Source organism: Labrus mixtus, chromosome 16 (assembly GCF_963584025.1).
Source record: "Labrus mixtus chromosome 16, fLabMix1.1, whole genome shotgun sequence".
NCBI lineage: Eukaryota > Metazoa > Chordata > Actinopteri > Labriformes > Labridae > Labrus > Labrus mixtus.
Genome location: NC_083627.1, coordinates 1,876,354 through 1,895,137, shown reverse-complemented (window position 1 = coordinate 1,895,137; position 18,784 = coordinate 1,876,354). Strand labels below are relative to the sequence as shown.

The following is an 18,784-nucleotide window of genomic DNA, read 5'->3' as shown; positions in this document are numbered from 1 at the left end:
CGGACAGAAGTCTGATTGGCTGGCTGAACGCTCACTCTTCCACTACACCTGAAGTGTTCATCTTTGGTTTATAAAACCAGCCGTTTGAATTCAGCAGATTAAAGACGAGACAGCGCGGAGAATAAAAGGTAAAGAGAAAAACTCTAAACACCGAATTAGGATTGTTTTTTTTACTGATTCCGAGACCAGTTGTTCACTGAAATGATCAGTGTCAGTTTGCAACATAAAAGCAGAAAGACGCCATTGTTGTGTGTGTGGAGTGAAATAGTTATTAAAAACGTTCAGTCACTCACAGACTCTCCTCCGTACACGTAGAGGGCATAATTACGCACGCCCTCTCACTCCCTCTCCCTCTTCTCTTAGTTTCTCTCTCTCTTTCTCTCTTCACACACACACACACTCTTCGTGGGAGTAAGTGTGTAAGTAAAGAAGGAAAGAGGGGAAGAGAGAGAAGGGAGAGAGAGCGTGGTTCCAGGTCTCTCTCTGCTGCTCTCTCCACTTTGGGTTCTCGTACCCAGTCTGACTCAATGGGGCTCCAGCACTAAGGGGTTAAACGTTAAAATAAAAGATATCTATTCACCCCAAAGCCCTTCAGTGTTAAGGTTTTGTGCGTGAACAGTGACAGACATAGGTAACTCATTAGGGAGAGAGGTAGTCTCCAGAGGCGTGCCTTTTTGTCTGTCGCCTCGCAGAAGGTTCAGTCGGATCTCTCTCGTCGGCTGGCTTTCTGTGAGAGGATAACTTCCACCATATCCTACACTTACAGCTCAACCAGGCGGGCAAACTACCGCAACACTATGGATACTGGAGATTCTCCCTTCCGGAAGAAACGGAGACCATGGCGCATGGACTTCTCATCCTTTGCCTTGGTGATCGTGGCGCTCGCTGTGTGCCAAACAACCGTGGTTCGTGCAGGTAAGATAGTTCCCCTCAATACCTGAGTTACTTCATGTGCGCGTTAACGCCAGATATTGTGATTTTCTTCCCCCACTTTTGCGTTTTTGAAAGTCTCCATCTTCCGCAAACCTAAAATTCAGCGTGCGTAATGATTGACAGCTTCTCCATGATCGGACACTAACGCACCTGACTCTCTGCAGTTTTACAGAGAAATGTTTTCACAATGCCTGGAGAATAATCAGCCAAACCAAACCAATCAAATGTAGAATCTGGTTTTTATTTTGATGCATGCCTTCATTATCTTGTGTCCTGGTGTACTGTGTGCTGTTTCTCTACAGAGCAGATTTCAAAAAAAAATATCTTGTGCTGGCTTTACTCCCTGGTTCCCAAAAGCCTTGAAATTGATTGTGGATCACGAATTACTAAGGCAAGAGAAATCTGAGTGTACGATAATGGACTTGGAAATGAAGGAGATCTGCAGTAGCTCCCTCCTTTAAGAAAATGTAGAAAATAGTGACTCGAGTGCCGTTTTTCTGTTATTTGTGACAGTATTAAAAGCTGACATTTCGCCAGCTTTTTACCCCTTCAGAGAATTGATGAAGCATAAAGTGCTTTACAGTGAAAGTCACAGACACGGGAGATTAAAAATGCCTTTTTCAGTAAAAACAGGTTTTTTTCTATCTTCGCCTCTCTCTCCCTCTCGATGTGCTGACAGGTGTCTTCTCAACAAGTGTTGGGTTGAGCCACTAACGTCATATTTCAGTCATGCAGGTGATTTTTGATCATTTTAATAATGTTTATTTTTCTTTCTTTTTTATATTTTGTACATCTTTAATCTCTATTTTACTGTCGAGAATCCAGATCCAGACGGTGCTCATTTTACGCACCTCTGTGTCTGCGCAGCTGGGGGGCTTAGGGTAGGACGGTGCAAAAAAAAAAATCTGCACAGGTCACCTTTTAGGAGGTTTTTTCTGCCTAACATAAAGATTTAGGAGATATTGTTTGTAAGATTGTTTTTCTGTATTTCAGCTAAACTTTGTTTGAAATTAAAGTGGGCTGTGGATCCAGACTGTGAAGGTGGGCTGAAGGTTTACCAGCTCAGCCTGTGCACCAGTCCACCCCTCACTGTCCGGGGAGGAGGGGTCTCTGCATCCACTTTGTAGGATGTGACTTTAAGCTGAGTTGATTTGATTGTTTTCCAAACAGATTAATAGTCTGTCTTGGTTTTTATTGTATTAGTGATCAGAAAGGCTCATACATTGATATGGAGATTTCTTCATATCCTTTCTGTGTGTTGTGTTCTTTAAGGTTTGGCCATCCTCCCCCTCACTCTCAGGTTATAGATAAAGTCGACCAAAGGAATGATCTGTATGCGCTGCAGTTCCCGGATGAACCACTAGTGGTGTGGAGTTATTTTTAACACAGAGGCTGCATTGATTCACCTGAGTCCAGATCAGTCCAGGTAGCCTATCACTGAGGACTTTGATGACACGGGACACTCACTTATAAGATAAAAGAAACATTTCAAAGTGTAGCACGACTTCAAATCTCCATGTCCTACCACCATGTGACGTTTAGATTCATCTTTAATAACCAATAACCAAAATAAATAAATATTTTGACGCCACTGTTTCATGTTTTTGTTTGTCAGAAGAGACACTTCCTGCCCATTTTGAACAGAAACCCCTCAGAAGTCGTTTTTGAGAATAAACTTACCTTTAGACATTTCAGTATTGATCAATGGCTCTTTCTTCTTCTTCTTCTTCTTCTTCTTCTTCTTCTTCTTCTTCTTCTTTTTCTGGATAACTTGTGAAGACAGCTTGCGGGCCAATGGGGCTTTTGTAACATAAATTGCCCCCCTTCAGTGTATTCTTTGGCCCCGTTTCCAATTTCAGATTGCGAGAGGTGATTGCACCTTCCCGTCGTCTCCTGTGTGTGTTTTGGAGACATTTCTGCCTGTTATGAATGGGTTATTATGCGGCGCAGCAGCCCAGGCGCAGAGGTTTGGGAGTGAAAGCGTTCAGTGTCTCCGTGTCTGTGTGCGCTTTGTACAGTTCTGTGTGTGTGTGTGTGTGTGTGTGTGTGTAAGCTATGGATGTTTTCTCCCAGGTCAGGGTGTGGAAATGTATGCCACATCTGTGTGAATGTACCTCTGTGTGCGACACCTCGACCAGGCTCTATGTCTTAGCCTAAATATGCCAATACGCGCGGAAGTGTCCGTTTGCGCGCAGGAAATGTTTTTTTTTTCATCATAATACCCTGCGTTAATGTCAGGGTGAGGCACATTAACAGTCCATTTACCTGCTTGTGCACGTGCATAAAGGACTTGCGCACAGTTTGCCAGAAGGACCCGGATCTGTGCCTGTGTGTGCGCAGTGTGTGTGCGCAGTGTGGTGCAGCAGCAGATGTTGGTGTAAACTGTAACGGCGCCCCACCCAAGCAGTGAAAGACCGATTTAGAGAAGAAAGTGGTCAGAATCTTTCATGTTTATTCTCTCTTCGTTGGGAGAATGAGAGGAGAGAAGGAGAAGGCGGGATGGATGAGGCTCAGCCAACCAGAGAGCAGCAGGCCCGGAGAGCCATGAAAGCACAGTTTGTTCAAAGGAGGAGAAATCAGAGGGCAATATTTTCTTGACATGGATGTTCCTCAACCTCATTTCAAAGCAGAGCCTCCTCAAAGGGCAGTCTGTCATACCCCCCCCCCCCCCCCCCCCCTGCCTCTCTCTCTCCCTCTCTCTGCTGGTGAATAGAGCTCCTGTGTGGTGGCATGAGCAGGCCTTTGACAGTTCATTCCTGTGACTGTCTAGGAGTGTGTGGTATTTCAGGCTTCTGCTGATCCTATGTGGCTGAGTCTGACAGCTTAAACCTGTAAATGATCCCCTGCTTTGTTAGATTTTTCCTACAGCGACTCACATCCATATTCTCCCTTTTTTCTTTTCTTTTTTTACCAGTGCTGTGTTTCCCAGGATGATGTTGTTTAGTCAGGTGTCTTATCTCCAGGAGATGTCACTGCTTGTATTTCTCATCAGCCATTATTACTCCACCATGCAATTACTAATACTTCTTATTCCTGTAGTTACCTAATAGATTGGTTGGCAAGATTTGGCAAATGATTTTTTAACCCACCAGTCAACAGCTTCTCTGTAAATCTATAAATGTAGACTAAGTTGATGCAGGAGGTTGAACATCACCAAACTGTCACACAAACCCAGTGGCCAAAGTAAAATGTTGACATTGTACGTTTCTGCCAATAGAAGACACATTGAACATGTATATTTGGGAAACAAATACTTTCTAGGAAAGTGCATTTAATCGTATAGATTTAGCGTGTCACTTCTTCTTCTTATTATTATTATTATTATTATTATTATTAATAAAACAGAAAGCTATACACTGGAGCAGCAAACACAATCAGCTTTAGGCTCAGTTTACTGACAGTAGATCAGTTTTACTAAAAAGCGTTATCCTGTGGGCTTTCCCTTTGTATGTGTAACCACAGAGAAGCTGTTCAGCCCTCCAACATGAAGTCTACATTCTCAAAGCCCTAGTCTGGACTGTGAAGAGGTTATGATATCTGTTTGGACAGGAAACTGACAGTGTATGTTAGATACACTGAACCTCAGTCACTCACTGGATGCTGAACAGCTCCATGTTAAGTGAACAGATAAAGCCCAGCAGACGGTAGCTGTAAAATAAAATCATGCAGAAGCTAAAAGTGAGATGCACAAAAAACGCTTCCTCGACATCCCCTCACACTTTGAACCTGCAGAAGTCTTTCTCAGATTAAACCACACTGTCCCTGCAGACTTCAGGGAACAAAGTGGGCAGAAGACAGAAACTTTCTTCCTTCTGGTTTCATAGGTGATGATTTGGAGGTTTGTGTGGATAGTTCTGCGCTGTTCCTCCGAGGCTTTCTGTTTTAGCTGCAGATGAACAAGGACGACAGGAGAGTGTGCCAAGATCATAATGACAGACTGTCTGTGTAGGACGCTATTCCTAGTCACTGTTATTTTCTGCTTCTAGGAAGTCAGTGCAGGAGGGTGCAGGCACCAGCTGTGTGCTCCTACATGCCACTGTAATGTACAGTACATCTCTTTTCCAGACATAGTGTGGTCAACGGACGTGAAAATAAAACGCAGATTTAAACCTGTTGTTTGCTCAGACTGCCCGACTTCAGTCTACTACATATAAGAAGAACAGAGAAACGTTTAAATACAGATTCATGGAAAGAAAAATAACGTGTGACATTAAAGCTCTTACCTCTTCCTGCAATTTTATAAAGAATCTGAAACTATTTGAATCAGCCCAATGCAGCAAAACCCAACAAATAAAGTTCCCTTTTCATTCTTTCTGCCTGCTTGTTTCTGATGAAGCTCAGGGTATCCCAGCATGCACTGGGAAGAAGGCAGGGTCTTCCTAATCACTGCATCCTGTGATATCTGTCATAGTAGTATTGACAATGTTCAGTTTATTAATGAACCTGTTTGCCGTGTTAGTGCAGGAACAAAAGATGATTTACTGCACAAACACAGCAGAGCTGTCAGTTTCTTTTGAATCTTTTTGGAAATGTTGGAGATGTTTATTAGTGTTCAGGGTGTTTTAGGGAGATCCAGTCACAATAAATCACCTTAAACAGAACTCTTCCTGCACTTGTTCTGCAGCGCTAAACTAAATTATACCAATCAAGTCCTCCAGAGTGTAGGTTTCATTTGTGATGTGGGGATTTCCACTCTGAGAAGGTGTTTGTTCTAGACAGTAATGATGATTATCCTGTGATGCAGACCCGCTGCTGTTACACTTCTCTTTATTATGGGGTTGTCCCGAGAACAGGTTTTAAATCAAATGATCTCGACACCTGTCCTGGTACGATGGCAACAAAAGAAGAAGATATGCATCCAAAATGTCTCATTTTTAATTACTGAAGAATGCACACAATCTGTGTTACATCAACCACGGGCACCGTTTGGTACTTTCTGATCAGTGTGACCTCTCACCTCTGACTTCACTCTGAAGTAAATGTAGTAATCAGAACGTACTAGTCACTGTTATTAAAGATGAATGATTGTTTGTACTGTTTAAAGAATAACTTTGTTGAACTGTTTGGTAGATCAACATCTTCCAGGTCCAAAGAGCATGCAGAATCTTTTTTTACCCTTCTTTTATTTATTTTTATGAAAAGTAAAGGCTGTTGTCTTCAAATGATATTAAATCTTGTAAGAAGGCACATGATGTTTTTGGAGCTTTAAAGTAGCAGAGTTCATAAAAATCTAAAGAATTTGCTTTTTAAATATGATTGCATCATCAGTAGTAGAATTTAGTATAAATTAAACCTACATAAAGTTTCAGGCTGTAAGATAATCAGAGCTATAAGTGTTTTTCCTTTAATAGACTTGTGGTTGTGTTCATACCTTTGTCGATAAGTAAGAGAAGAGATGCAGAGTTGAAGTTTTCTGCAGACACATCGATGGGCCTAAGACAGATTTTCTAACTTGTGCCCTCGCTGACTCTCGGCCCCTCTGTGATGATACACTACAGGGAACCACTCAGCGTCTCCTGCGCTGGGCCCTGTGGTTCAGTGGAGGCCTTGTGGTGTCAGTATCCACCCTCAGATCCAAACTAAGACTGTGGCCTCCAGCCCTGAAACCACACGAGGCTCCAGCATGATACACGTTGGCAGCATCAGTGCAGCACACACACACACACACACACACACACACACACACTGGCACAGACCACAATTACAGTACGGCACACAGGGGACAGTAGAGGACTTGGCCATGTACTGGCTGCAGCTTCTTAGTGGAAAGAATGATAAAGCCACATTAGAGTGCAACACGATAAACGTTAGCATCTCCCTTTAGTGATGAACAAACCACTCAGGCTGTGTTACTCTAGTACACACACTCTCAAGTTAGGACAGATGTAAAAAGCATGTTAGTATAAAAAATAACACTCTTGTCTTAAAGTATTTTGTCAGATACGTTGTGGTAGTTTATGTTACTCAAGCAGCATCCTTCTCCGGTGTTGAAGACAGAAGCTGAAGCACAGCTCACTCTGTTTGTTGTTTTGCTGCATGCCGTGGAGGTGATGGAGGTGTTGCTAGATTCTTTAAAAATTGATTTGCGAAAAATATTTATTACAATACTGCCTTTTGAACCAGCAGAGGGCGCAGTCTGCATATTATAAGATCTGTCAATCAATCAATTTCTATTTGTACAGCGTCAACTCATAACAAGTGTTGTCTTGAGACACTTTACAAGAAGCAGGTAAAAGACCTTACTCATTGTTATGTTACAAAGACCCGGCCTATCCATCATGAGCACTTTAGCAAAGCAGAAAAAGTTACATTGGTAAGAAATAATATATGTATCTGTGTGACTTCAATCATGTCCTTCTAAAAGTTCATAAAACTTTACTCTCTGAACTTTATCAAAGTTTAGAATTCAGTTATCGTGGCAACCCTGAAATCACAACTTTATCTTCTTCACATGCACAGTCGTCCCTGAGTTGATCATAAAGGGTTAAATTATCTTTTTTTTTTTACTTCCCGACATCATCCTCTTCTTGTCTTTGCCTCTAAACTCCTCCTCCTTCCTCCTGTTATTAGTGGAGTTCAGTGGGACCTGACATCAGGATCCCCTCTCAGTCAGGGTAGATCTGTATCATCATTATTTTACCTTCAATCCTCATTTTAAACAACATCAACAATGTCAAGTCTAATAACCGCCTTTACACTGCATGGGTACTCATAATGGATCTTCTGTCTGTGTACAGAAGGCATTATAAATAACTGGTAAATATAGAGCAGCATGTTGAAAATTATAACGTGCAGAGGCTCGTACGCCTAACCATCGTGGTCAGCTTTGTGGATGGAGCCGCAGCTGGTGATTCCGAACAACTGGAGATTAGTTTGTCTTTTCCAGAGTTGAAATAAGTTTCACATTTTTGAATCTTTTTGTAATTTATGATCCTTTTGGAGATTTATGTTCATTGCAGACTGGTAGCGACCCTGTTGTCTGATTATATTTAGAAAGCAGAGAGACTTCTAGATATTGATAACTTATCGTACAGATGGATTTTTGAATGTGAGAGTGTGAGTGTGTTTGTCTCATAGTCTGTACATACAAACGAACAGCAGGCCTCAGTCTCCTCCCATTCAACAGGATGAAGCCAAAATATCGGGCGCTGACTTATTGAGAATCAGATTCTGCACAATAAAGATCACACCACACCGCTTCTGTTACTGAAAACACACTTCTTTATTTGACTGATTAAAGGTCAAAAATCCCCCAGGTCCTCAGTACCCACAGCAGAGCAGCTGCTTGTGAAACGGACACTGTTGGTTCTTTATTTGTACAAACCTAACATCATATAAATATAAACAGAGATAAAGGTCTACATATAAAATGCACAGGTTGGACATAAACCACTGAGGACTTGTTAAAGAGACTCACCTACATTCAGTCATAAATTAAAAACAGCTAAAGATGTTCACAGAAAGTCTAAAAGCAGGAAGAAGGGACGGTTTCTATTCACTGTCACTAACTTCATTACTTTTATTGTCCTTTAAATCTAATTTCTTTATGATCTTCTATTTAAACACAAACTAGAAGAGTGACTTCAAGCTGAAGGGAATGGAAAGTTCAGTGACTTTTCTTATTGTTTGTTAGATTTCCTCTCGTTGTTTCTGATAATGTGTTGCGCACACCCTGCAGGGTCTGCATGCACCAACAGAGGTGTAACTCAAACCATTTTATAGCATCAAATAACTTATTAAGAAGAGACCTCTCAGAATGAGGAGATTATTTAAACTCAACTTTCACGATTTTTTATCTGATGAACAGTTGATTTCATAGTTTGACCCAGGTCCTAGGAGGCAGAGTTTGTAACCTATACTGTGGCCAGTCAGCAGGGGGAGCTCTACATCCTTTGGCTTCACTTGAGGCATGGTATTCTGCTGTTCATTCTTTGTACAGTGTGTGGTTTGTCTGTCTGTGTCTATGTCAGTGTGTGTGTGTTTGTGTGTTAATCTGCGGTCAATATTGCACGTCCCTCTCGCTCTGTGTGTCTTACAATGTGCTCGTTGTGTAAAGGGGAGAGGTGAGGGGTCAACGTGTCAGCTGGAGTGTGTGTCTGGTATTTGGCACAGCTTTACCAAAGGAAGGAAGGTCACAAGTACACACACACACACACACACACACACACTTACAAACCAATATGCACAAACAGAAATCACTAGACAGATCATCTCAGAAAGCTTTGGGGAAGAAATAAAGTTTTTCCTCTGAAGTGAACAGAGAATCATGCAGGAGTCGACCTCACCTGAGCCTGCAGTGACCTATGACCCCGGGCTCTCAGGGCAGTTTGATGGCTGCTTGTGTTCAATATACAGGTTTCAACCAATTACCATGTGCATAATAAGTCAACCAACTTCATTTTCTCTTTGCATTTGCCTCTAGTGTCGCTTTCATTTGGCTCAATGCAATCGAAGATATGCTCCCGCCTGAATAGAGGACAGACTGATTGATGGAATATGACAGGGGCCCTAATCCATACATTCTTTTAAATTCAATTTACCTGTAAGAACTAGTACATTTCTGTAGTTTTCTCAAGAAGTTGATTTATTTATCTCGATATCTTGGGATAACATGTTAATTTTGGGGGAAAATTTTCAAGAAAACATTTAAATATACTAGTTATTATAGGAAAACTGAGTTAAATAAAATGCTTGGGCAGATGTCCTCTTGGGGCATGAGTCACTAAATTGATAATATTTAATCTCACTATATTTTTTATTATTTCATGTTGGATTTATGAGCTTTATTCTTTAACTGTGAAAACTTGAACCATACAATTTGGTTGACCAGTGACTCTCTGTGACTGTGCTCAGTTTACTGTCACCAAATTTATTAAATCTGTTTTAGCTCCATCTAGTGGACAATGAGGGGAACTACAGCAATACAGACACTGCTTAACAACATTGTTGTTGTGTTTTTAGTGTATCTCATTTTAGAGTGTGACAGTCAGCTCTAGTGTTTTCTATCAGGTGGTGATACGATCTGAATGTTTGGTCAGTTGAGGGTTTTTTATGGGCTGAGTGGGCTACAGCAGCGGTTCCCGACCTTTACCATGCTAAGGACCCCCACATAGCATCAGCCTCTTGTGGGGTACCCACTCTTGCAAAACTTCTTAAAAGTTCAAATGTTATTTTCACAAATAATGTTGTGAATTGATTTTTTTATTTCTTCCATTTCCTACCCTGTTCCTCCAAGTTTCAGCGACCTCCCTGGTGACTCTGGCAGTCCCTGTAGTCATAGTTTAAAAAAATAACTGTTACATTATAAAAGATTATCTTTAGTATTTGATTGGATGAGTTTGAGTCACTTTATTAATGTTCTTCCATCAGTGTCTTGAATGTTGTCGTTTTTAATTCCGCTCATCTGTCAGTAGTGATGCCTGTACGGACTACTGTAATCTGTAGCTACAGCTTCGATTCTAACGGCCCTCACGTGTCTGTGAGTCTTGTTTCCTTTCTTAATGCCGTCTAGTAATTGGCCTGCTGCATTAACATCAAAGGGCTGCAGCCATCTGTGAGCGCTTATAAGAAACACTGATGGAGCAGGAAGAGGGTGAAGAAAGAAAGTAAAGAGAGACTTTTACCACTCCGGCTTTCTGTTTTTCTACCTTGTCTAGTTTCATATTTGCCACTCCTCGTCTCAAGAGGAGTTTTCACTGCCTGGGCTGTGTGAGTGTGTACCTCTGTGGCCCTGTGTGTTATTTTTGAGGGTGTGTTTTTGTCGTGATTGTGGTCCTCCAGGCAGGAAGGGCCCCGGCTGCAGATGTGAGCCGGGGAAGGCAGCGGGGAACAGAGCGGCACATTGTGCTGGGTGTGCTGGGGGAGCTCGGGCTGCAATCTGATCCAGTATCCTGCCATCACAGAACCACGCTGTCTACTGTCACTGCCTGACCCCCCCCCCCCACACACACACACACACACACACACACACACACATGCGCCTTTCCTCCTTTCATAACTCTACATCTCTTTCTTTCTCTCTCATTCCCAACATTCCTGTGCTGACCTGTAAAAGTCTGAGGACATTCTTCATTCCCTGGATGATTTTGAGAGTTATAAAAGTTATAAAATTGCACAAAAAGTCTGAAAAAGAATCCTTGTTATTTCTTTACTCTCCTTCTTTTGAATGTTTTAACATGTTATGGTCCAACTTACTTTTAAAAACCCACCAATCTAGACAAGATGTAGATGTCTGGATCCTTTTCAATAATTGCTCTCTCTCTTTTTATTCTCCTCTCCGTGTGTGTCTTTGTTACTCCCCTCTGTTCATTTCCACTTTCATGTTTTTAAGGGAAGTTCCTGTTTTGGATGGTTGATGTAGCATCACAATAGCACTCAATCTACAGTAAATCCTAGTTTCCCTCCTTCTCTTCTTCACCTCCTCCTCCTCATCTTTCTCTCTCTCGTGTAGAGTGACGTTAATGGACTGTGGTCTGGACACCCTGAGGCAATATTAACGCACCATTTGCTCTGTCTGGATAAATATTACCATCTGTGGGCCTGTTCGACTAACTGTTAACTCTGAGACGCTGGGTGTCACCTAAACACAAGCACCACACAAAGAGAGTTCACATTAGAGGCCAGTGTAAAGGGTCATAAGTGGTAACACATTAAGGATGGCGTTATGATGTTACAGTGTCGGGTTTATAGGCTGTCTGATAGAAAGCTCTGCATCAGGTTAAGATTCAATGCCATTCTTAAATTAGTTAAAAAATGAAATAATTGAATTAATTAATAATAATTAAAAGATGTTTAATGATTATTAATGTTATCCTGCAGTCTGCTGTATTGCTGAAACACTACTGTAGAAAACCTGTGGTAGATAAGTTGCACCCTCGCTGGCTTTGCATCCTAACTTGCATCCTCACAGCTTTTTGCAGAGCATGTCATGTTTAGCAAACTGTCATGCACCGTGTGCATTTCAAATTTGTTTCATGAATTTTTCATTTATTCTTAAATATGATGAATTTGATAATAATAACAAAGATGTAACTTCTTAGGCTGCATATCTGGAGGGCTTGGTTGTTATCTTCCATCATTTGCTAAAGTAGTTTTGCTTTCGATGATGCATCACTGGCACCATAAGTTTATTATGAGAAGTGCAAGAGCAGGGCTGGCTGTAAATTCATTAAACAACACAGTTTGCTCAAAGACAGGGAGGCAAGCCAAGATTGAACACCTACTGTGGGAAACAAATAATAATAATACACTTTATTTATATACTGTAGCACTTATCTTAACAAAGAAAAAGAAAAAGCGAGGCAGAGAAAAAGGAAATGAAATAATAAATGATTAAAAAAGACAGAAGATAAAATTAAGACTTCATAAAAGCCTTCCTATATAAGAAAGTTTTAAGAGAGGGTTTAAAAGAAGCTGAAGATGTGGACTGTCTTATTGTGCATGGCAGAGAAAGCCACAGTCTGTGAGCTCTGACTGCAAACATCAGGTCAACATCCAGCAGAGATGCAGAGCTGCATTCACCGATCAAGTGAACGACCAGGCACATAGGGGGTTTAAAGATCTGTAATATAGCCTATATTAAGGGGTCAGGCATTTAAAGCTTTACAAGTAATCAATAAAATTGTAAAATTAATTTGATAAAAAGTGTCTGTCATGAATGTCAAACTTCCTGTAAATTATGTTTGAAATTATTACTTGATGATTTTTTTCATTCGGCTTCAGAAGCAGAAAAGAGGGGAAATTTATGTAGGGAAATTAATGTTGACATAAATAGCGTTGCTTTACACATAAGGTTTTTGACATGAAGGAAATCAAACCTCACATTCCAGTGGTGCTGGTTTTCATACTGAAATACAGAGGCTGACACAGTTCCTTTGAGCACTGTGAGAAACCACAGAGCAGACTGAGGGTGGAGAAACACTCTGGTTGACCTCAGTGTGTGAAAGTGGAGACAGGATTTGAGTACTGTACATCTGGAGTCAGCTGTGTGTTTTTTGTCAGGTGTATCTGTGAAATGCTTGGGTATCCCATAGACAAATATTCATTGACTCAGCACTATCACATCAACAGCCACTTGTTGCAGCTGCTTGATAAATGTGAGCAGAATAGAGTACACTGTCTCTCCACTGTGATTTGAACTGAGCCTTACTGTACCTGCAGTAGTTTGTACTTATGGCTCGGACTGTTGCCAGTTTGCTCTGACACAGTGCTTCCTTTCTTCCATTATGCCTAAAAGTACAGTAGTAGCCATTGTGGCCATCCCCTGTACCTGCATCACATTAGTGCTGCAAGAGCCTGCAGGATGATGGTCCTTCTGGAAATCTGTACAGACATATTTAAGACTGCTGTGTATTAAACAAATATTTCATCTTAATCTGCTGTATGCAAAATACACTGGCTTTGTCTTTAACATATAAAGCAGAGTTGAAGCAAGGACTATATCAAGTATCTTCGATTTCCAGTTTTTGAAAGCACCCCAGATCAGCTTTATTTGCAATGTTTTGAGATTTACGAGTGTAACGTTTCAGGATTTCAGGGGAAATTTGACTTGTTTGCTTTTTGAATTAAGCCAGCTGTTATATTAAACAACCATTTTCTTCTCTCCCTCCTTTCTCTAGACCCAGTGGATGTGTTGCGGGCTCTGCAGGTTCCCTCTCTCCCTGAGGGTGTGAAGAAAGTCCCTGGCTTCTGCACCTCCCGTCGATCCAGCAGCCCTGATCATGCTTACCGCATCAGCAAGAAGGCCCAGATCTCCGCCCCCACCAAGCAGCTCTTCTCAGGTAGGATACAAACAATTTTAAAGATTACAGATACAACATTTATTTTAACCACTATATGAGTATACCAAGTATATGATTTTTTGATGTGTTTCATCGTTAATAGCCAAATGCAAATTATTCTTTATTGACATTACCATGAATACAGTAGTTTACACTTTGTGAACAGTATAATTTTCAGTATTTTGTAGGAACAGAAAGAAGTAGGATAAGCCTTTTACTTCATAGGACACTACAATTAGAAAAACAAGCTTTCAAAGTGATGTGCTGAGCTCTATCTAACTATACTAACTGTTGATAAAACAGGTCTGAATTAAGTCTTAATTTTTATTTTATTTATTTTATCCTACTTTAAAAAAAAAAACGTAGTCCTGTCTATTAGAATATATTTTTCTAATTTTAATGAACTATTTTTGTCAGTATTTTATCCCACAATGCACAAAAAAAACAAAAAAACATTTGAGGTCACTGATTGGCGTTAATTTACTGCAGTGGTTTCCATAGCAACAACATCACCGGCAACCGCTACCTGCTAAGCTAACCGTTAAAATAAGTAACAAGTTCGCTAAACTTCCTACGGCCTTTTAGAAAAAGAAGATAAAATGGATTAAAGACACATTGAAGGCCCGGGGTATGTTGCTATACATTTAGTAGTGCACTAAAAGTTGCCCTGATATAGACAGTATGCGAAAATGATTCGTTTTGTGTGATAATTATCTTAACCAACACCTGTTCGCCGCTAGCTCCTAGCATTAGCATTAATACCGGTAACTAATATCGCGAGAATAGCACGAGATTTGCTTAGTTATCAAAGTTACTCTTTCCAAATGCAGTGAAACGGTATGTTCTCTACGATATTACAATATAACAACACTTTAAAACGTATTTATTGTTTCAAGTGTATTTTAAAACAGGGATGACAACAAAAATAAAGGCAGCTGTGTAGTATGTTTCACAACAAATGATAAGCTTAATTCACATTTTAACATATTTGCTGTGAATTTAAGAAACATTCAGAAACCTACAACTAGAGTTTCAGGTTTTTATGAGTGCTTGGGTGTATTTTTAACTGAGCTTTCCGAAGTAAAGTGAGACTATTTGTGCCCTTTCTCGTTTGCTCAGTGTTATAGAGTATGATTATGTGTTGCTCTGCTACAGTTGGGTAATTAAACTTTGGGAGAGCCATAACAAATTAACTTTAGCACACTGTCTGACACCCTGGAATAAGGAGAGAAAGGAAAAAACAGCACTTATGTGGTTGTGAATAAATCCTCAAAAGTCAAAGCATGTTTTCATCTAATCTTCTGAGGTTTAGTTTCCCTCCTTCAGCTCTAACCACCTGTTATTATGTGTCCTTATTATCTATGCTAGATTCACCCAAGACTGTATTCTGCAATTCTGTAATTAGTTGATCCTGACACTGATATATGACTTAAATCCCCTAAAACTCTAACGTGCACCACTTGTTCCTATTTGAAACTTATTTATCTGTTTCTTTTTCTTTTTCCAAGTTTATCTCCCTCTACTTCCTCCTCTCTTTTCCATAAAAATATACAAAATGAGATGCTCTACTCTGGTGCAAGATAAGGGGGTAAAAACTGTCTTTTAGTAGACTCTTTTGTGCCACTTTCTCCACATCCTCCCTTCCTAAAATAGCCCAAAGCTAGTCAAGCATGACCCATGTTTATCATAACAATTTATTACTATATATACTACTACTATCCTCTCTCATTGTTTCTCTACTCACATTTCTGCCTTCCTTCTCAACAGGTCGATTCCCGGAGAACTTCTCCATCATGGCTCTGGTTAAGGCCCAGGCCGGTCTCCAGGCATTCCTCCTCTCCATCTACAGCGAGCAGGGCATTCAACAGCTGGGCATTGAAATGGGACGCTCGCCAGTTTTCCTGTACGAGGACCAAAATGGCAAGCCCGCCCCTGAGGACTACCCACTCTTCAGAGGTGTCAACCTGGCTGATGGCAAGTCAGTAACCAGTAACAACCAGTTTGTGAATGGTTGAGATGGCACAGTTGGGGTCATGTGGGTGTGAGTGGCTGGCAAAAGGATGTGTGTGAATGTTGTTTGGAATGTTTATGAGCGACAAGGATTGGTTTAACAACATTTTAGGCCTGTTGTCACATTACACATTTATTTGCCTTCCGTTCCTCTTCCTTGCCTCTAGGTGGCATCGCATCGCTCTTTCTGTTTCAAAGAAAAATGTGACACTGCTTTTGGACTGCAAAAAGAAGATGACCCGCCCCCTGCCTCGGGGCAACAACGCTGAGATCGACACCAATGGCATCACAGTGTTCGGAGCTCGTCTGCTTGACGAGGAGGTTTTCCAGGTGAGCAGCTTAGCTTTATAGGCAAACTGTGAAGTTATTAATATGTGCAGGTCTTTATTGATGGAGTGACTTTGAGTACCCTCTGATGTGTCAATGAATATGCTTTTAAATGTAGAGCATATTAATACTTCAAATACTTAAAAGATGATACAGCTCTACAGGTTTCTTCTAATCCACATTTTTTTACTCACAGGGAGACATCCAGCAACTGCTCATTGCCTCAAACCCCCAGGCTGCTTATGACTTCTGTGAACACTACAGCCCTGACTGTGATTCCCCGCTTCCCAAGACTCAGGCTCAGGACCCCAACACATACGTGAGTTGACACCACCTTAACACGAGACATATGAAATCAACACTTTCTTCTTCTTATATGTGAAAAGGTGATCAAATAATAACATACTCAGTGAATATATATGTCTCTAAAGCCTACCTGTAGGCTACAGTAACTTCCCTTATACTTCCCTCACACTCTTTGGTCTCTTAAAAAGGTTACTGTACGATGAGGTTTTTGTTTTTTTCACACAAAGCAAATACATGGCTACACATAAATGCAACAGCACCCACAAGACTACTGATGAATATCCATTACAGAGTGGAAATCCTCAGATTTAGCACAATGCTAACACAACCGATTCATAAACATTCATCTCTAGCTCCGATAAAGCAGGCCCAAACGGAAACTGTGGACTTTTTTTTCTTGATTCTATGGTAAAGGAGAAAAAAGACAAATATTAAAATAATCCCTACATTAACATTTTAACAGTCAAAAAAAAAGTAATGCATCCACTGTTTTTTCCTAGGAATACTTTTTGATGCCAGGAAATAGAGATAAATAATATACATGTAGAAAAAGGCAGTCACTTTAAAAAATGATTTAAAAATGAACCAAAGTATTGAAGAGTGATTTCTCTTTTCTAATTGATAGTCTTGTGTGTCATGAGTCATGAGATTGGAAATTCATTGAAGCATATTTTTTACAAGTATAGAAGATATAGAGGGTTTCAACTAGCTTTAATAAAGGCTGTCACTTAATAGATACGTCTGGGTCAGTTAGAAGTGTTACTACTACTCTAATCTTGTGCACTAGCATTGTGGCCCAGTTTTTACCGCTGACCTTCATATTCCTACTACCTGGAATTTGCCATTTTTATTCCCGTGTTTGCACAAGGAGGATATAAAATTAACAAATGTTGGATCATTTGATTTGTAATAAGAAGGCTACTAAAAAAAAAGTTTAAAAAAAAGGCAACACAAAATTCACAAGCCATCTGTAAATGAAAAAAGAGTCCTCAGTTTCATTTTGGTGTGTCTGATATTGTCATCAAAGTGCTGCTCTCCCTTTCTGTCTTCCTAACGCATCCCAGTCATCAGCAAGAGTTTGTATCCATCCACTTTCCTCCTCACCTTCTCAGTCTGTGTGTCCCATGGGTGACCAAAGAAAATAAGTATTGTCTTATTGTACCTTTCCATAACTACACCTCTAAATGAGTACATTTCCGTCATTTCAAACGCTGTTGTTAGTGAAAATAAGCTTCTTTAGTTACAGCTGTGGGTTAGTCGTCATCTTTTTTCTGCTCTGCTACAATGAAGCACAGAAAGGTAGGGGAAAGAGGATGATACAAGCCGATGTCTTCCCCACACTGTTTTCCATGGACTGAAGGAAAGAGAACTACTTCAGGACATACAAGTTACATTTAATTGGTTAAATTGAGACCTCAAAGGATTTGGCATGAAGATGGCTTAAGGTGGAGCCTCTTTACTTACTGAGACTGGTTGTTTACATTACATACATTCAAAGCTTTGCAAGTTCTCCCTCTGATATTTGGGAGCTAAAAGTGTACTACCCTCAGAGCTAAAGTTGCAAGGGATTTTCATCCGCATTCATCCATCTAAAGTACATGACCTTTGTTTAATCAGCCTGCATGCTGGATCAGTCAATACATATACTATCAGTCACTGTACCAGCTCCAACACTTTGCGTTCCAAACTCTGTCATGCTCTTGAAACGACTGCTTTCTGAATGAATATAAATCAGTAGGTTTTATTCATCTGCTTCACACATTGCTTTAATGTTTGCTGTTTTCTCATTCATCAAGGTTGTTTGTGTATGAACGAGAAGAAGCAGCACACGGTCCTGATGAATGAAAAATAAAAAGCTTTGCATTTTATTGATATCTGAATTGCTGTCTCTTGCTCTCTCTATCACCTCATCACCCATTATCTTTACGTATTCCTCCTTCCCCCCTGCTTCCCCATTATTCATCCTTCTTGAAATCACCCCTTCCTCATGCATTCCCCCTTTCCATTCCTCTTGCTTTCATGTATTTTCACCCCCACTGCAAACCCAAACCTCCAACCATCCTACTATCTTCAAATCTTTCAATCGCCCGATCTCTCTCAGTACTTTGATGAGGAGCAGGATGACCATGAATACCCCTATTATTATGAGGAAACAACAGGCGTTCTTTCCTCCGCATACCCCTCTCACCAACCTGAGGCCCCCAGTCAACAGGTAAAAAGGCACAAGAGAGGTGGAAAACACGGGCAGGGTTTGTTGAAGGGAAGGAGAATGAGAGCGAGAGAGGTATTAATCAATAATAGAAGCATTACTGTTTGTATAGCTTGATATTTCAGTGTATACAATATCAGCATTCTCAAAGATAACATTTTTAATCAACATAATTTTCCCTTGTGGTCCTTCAAATGCCTCTCTCATTCCTCATCACTTC

At 40.5% G+C, this 18,784-nt stretch overlaps 1 protein-coding gene across 7 annotated transcripts in view; it reads left to right on the top strand.

The window, feature by feature from the left end:
• Positions 1 to 403: 403 nt before the first annotated feature.
• col11a2 (collagen, type XI, alpha 2) overlaps positions 404 to 18,784 on the top strand; it is an 82,149-nt gene continuing 63,768 nt past the window's right edge. For 2 of the 7 annotated variants that reach the window (XM_061059622.1, XM_061059620.1), the window contains exons 1-5: positions 404 to 915; positions 13,551 to 13,712; positions 15,480 to 15,690; positions 15,890 to 16,052; positions 16,246 to 16,368. In XM_061059622.1, coding sequence (XP_060915605.1) covers positions 798 to 915; positions 13,551 to 13,712; positions 15,480 to 15,690; positions 15,890 to 16,052; positions 16,246 to 16,368 — 777 coding nt within the window. In that variant the 5' untranslated portion in view covers positions 404 to 797. The remainder of the gene's footprint in view (positions 916 to 13,550; positions 13,713 to 15,479; positions 15,691 to 15,889; positions 16,053 to 16,245; positions 16,369 to 18,784) is intronic. The other 5 variants (XM_061059623.1, XM_061059621.1, XM_061059625.1 and 2 more) reach the window with 3 other exon arrangements.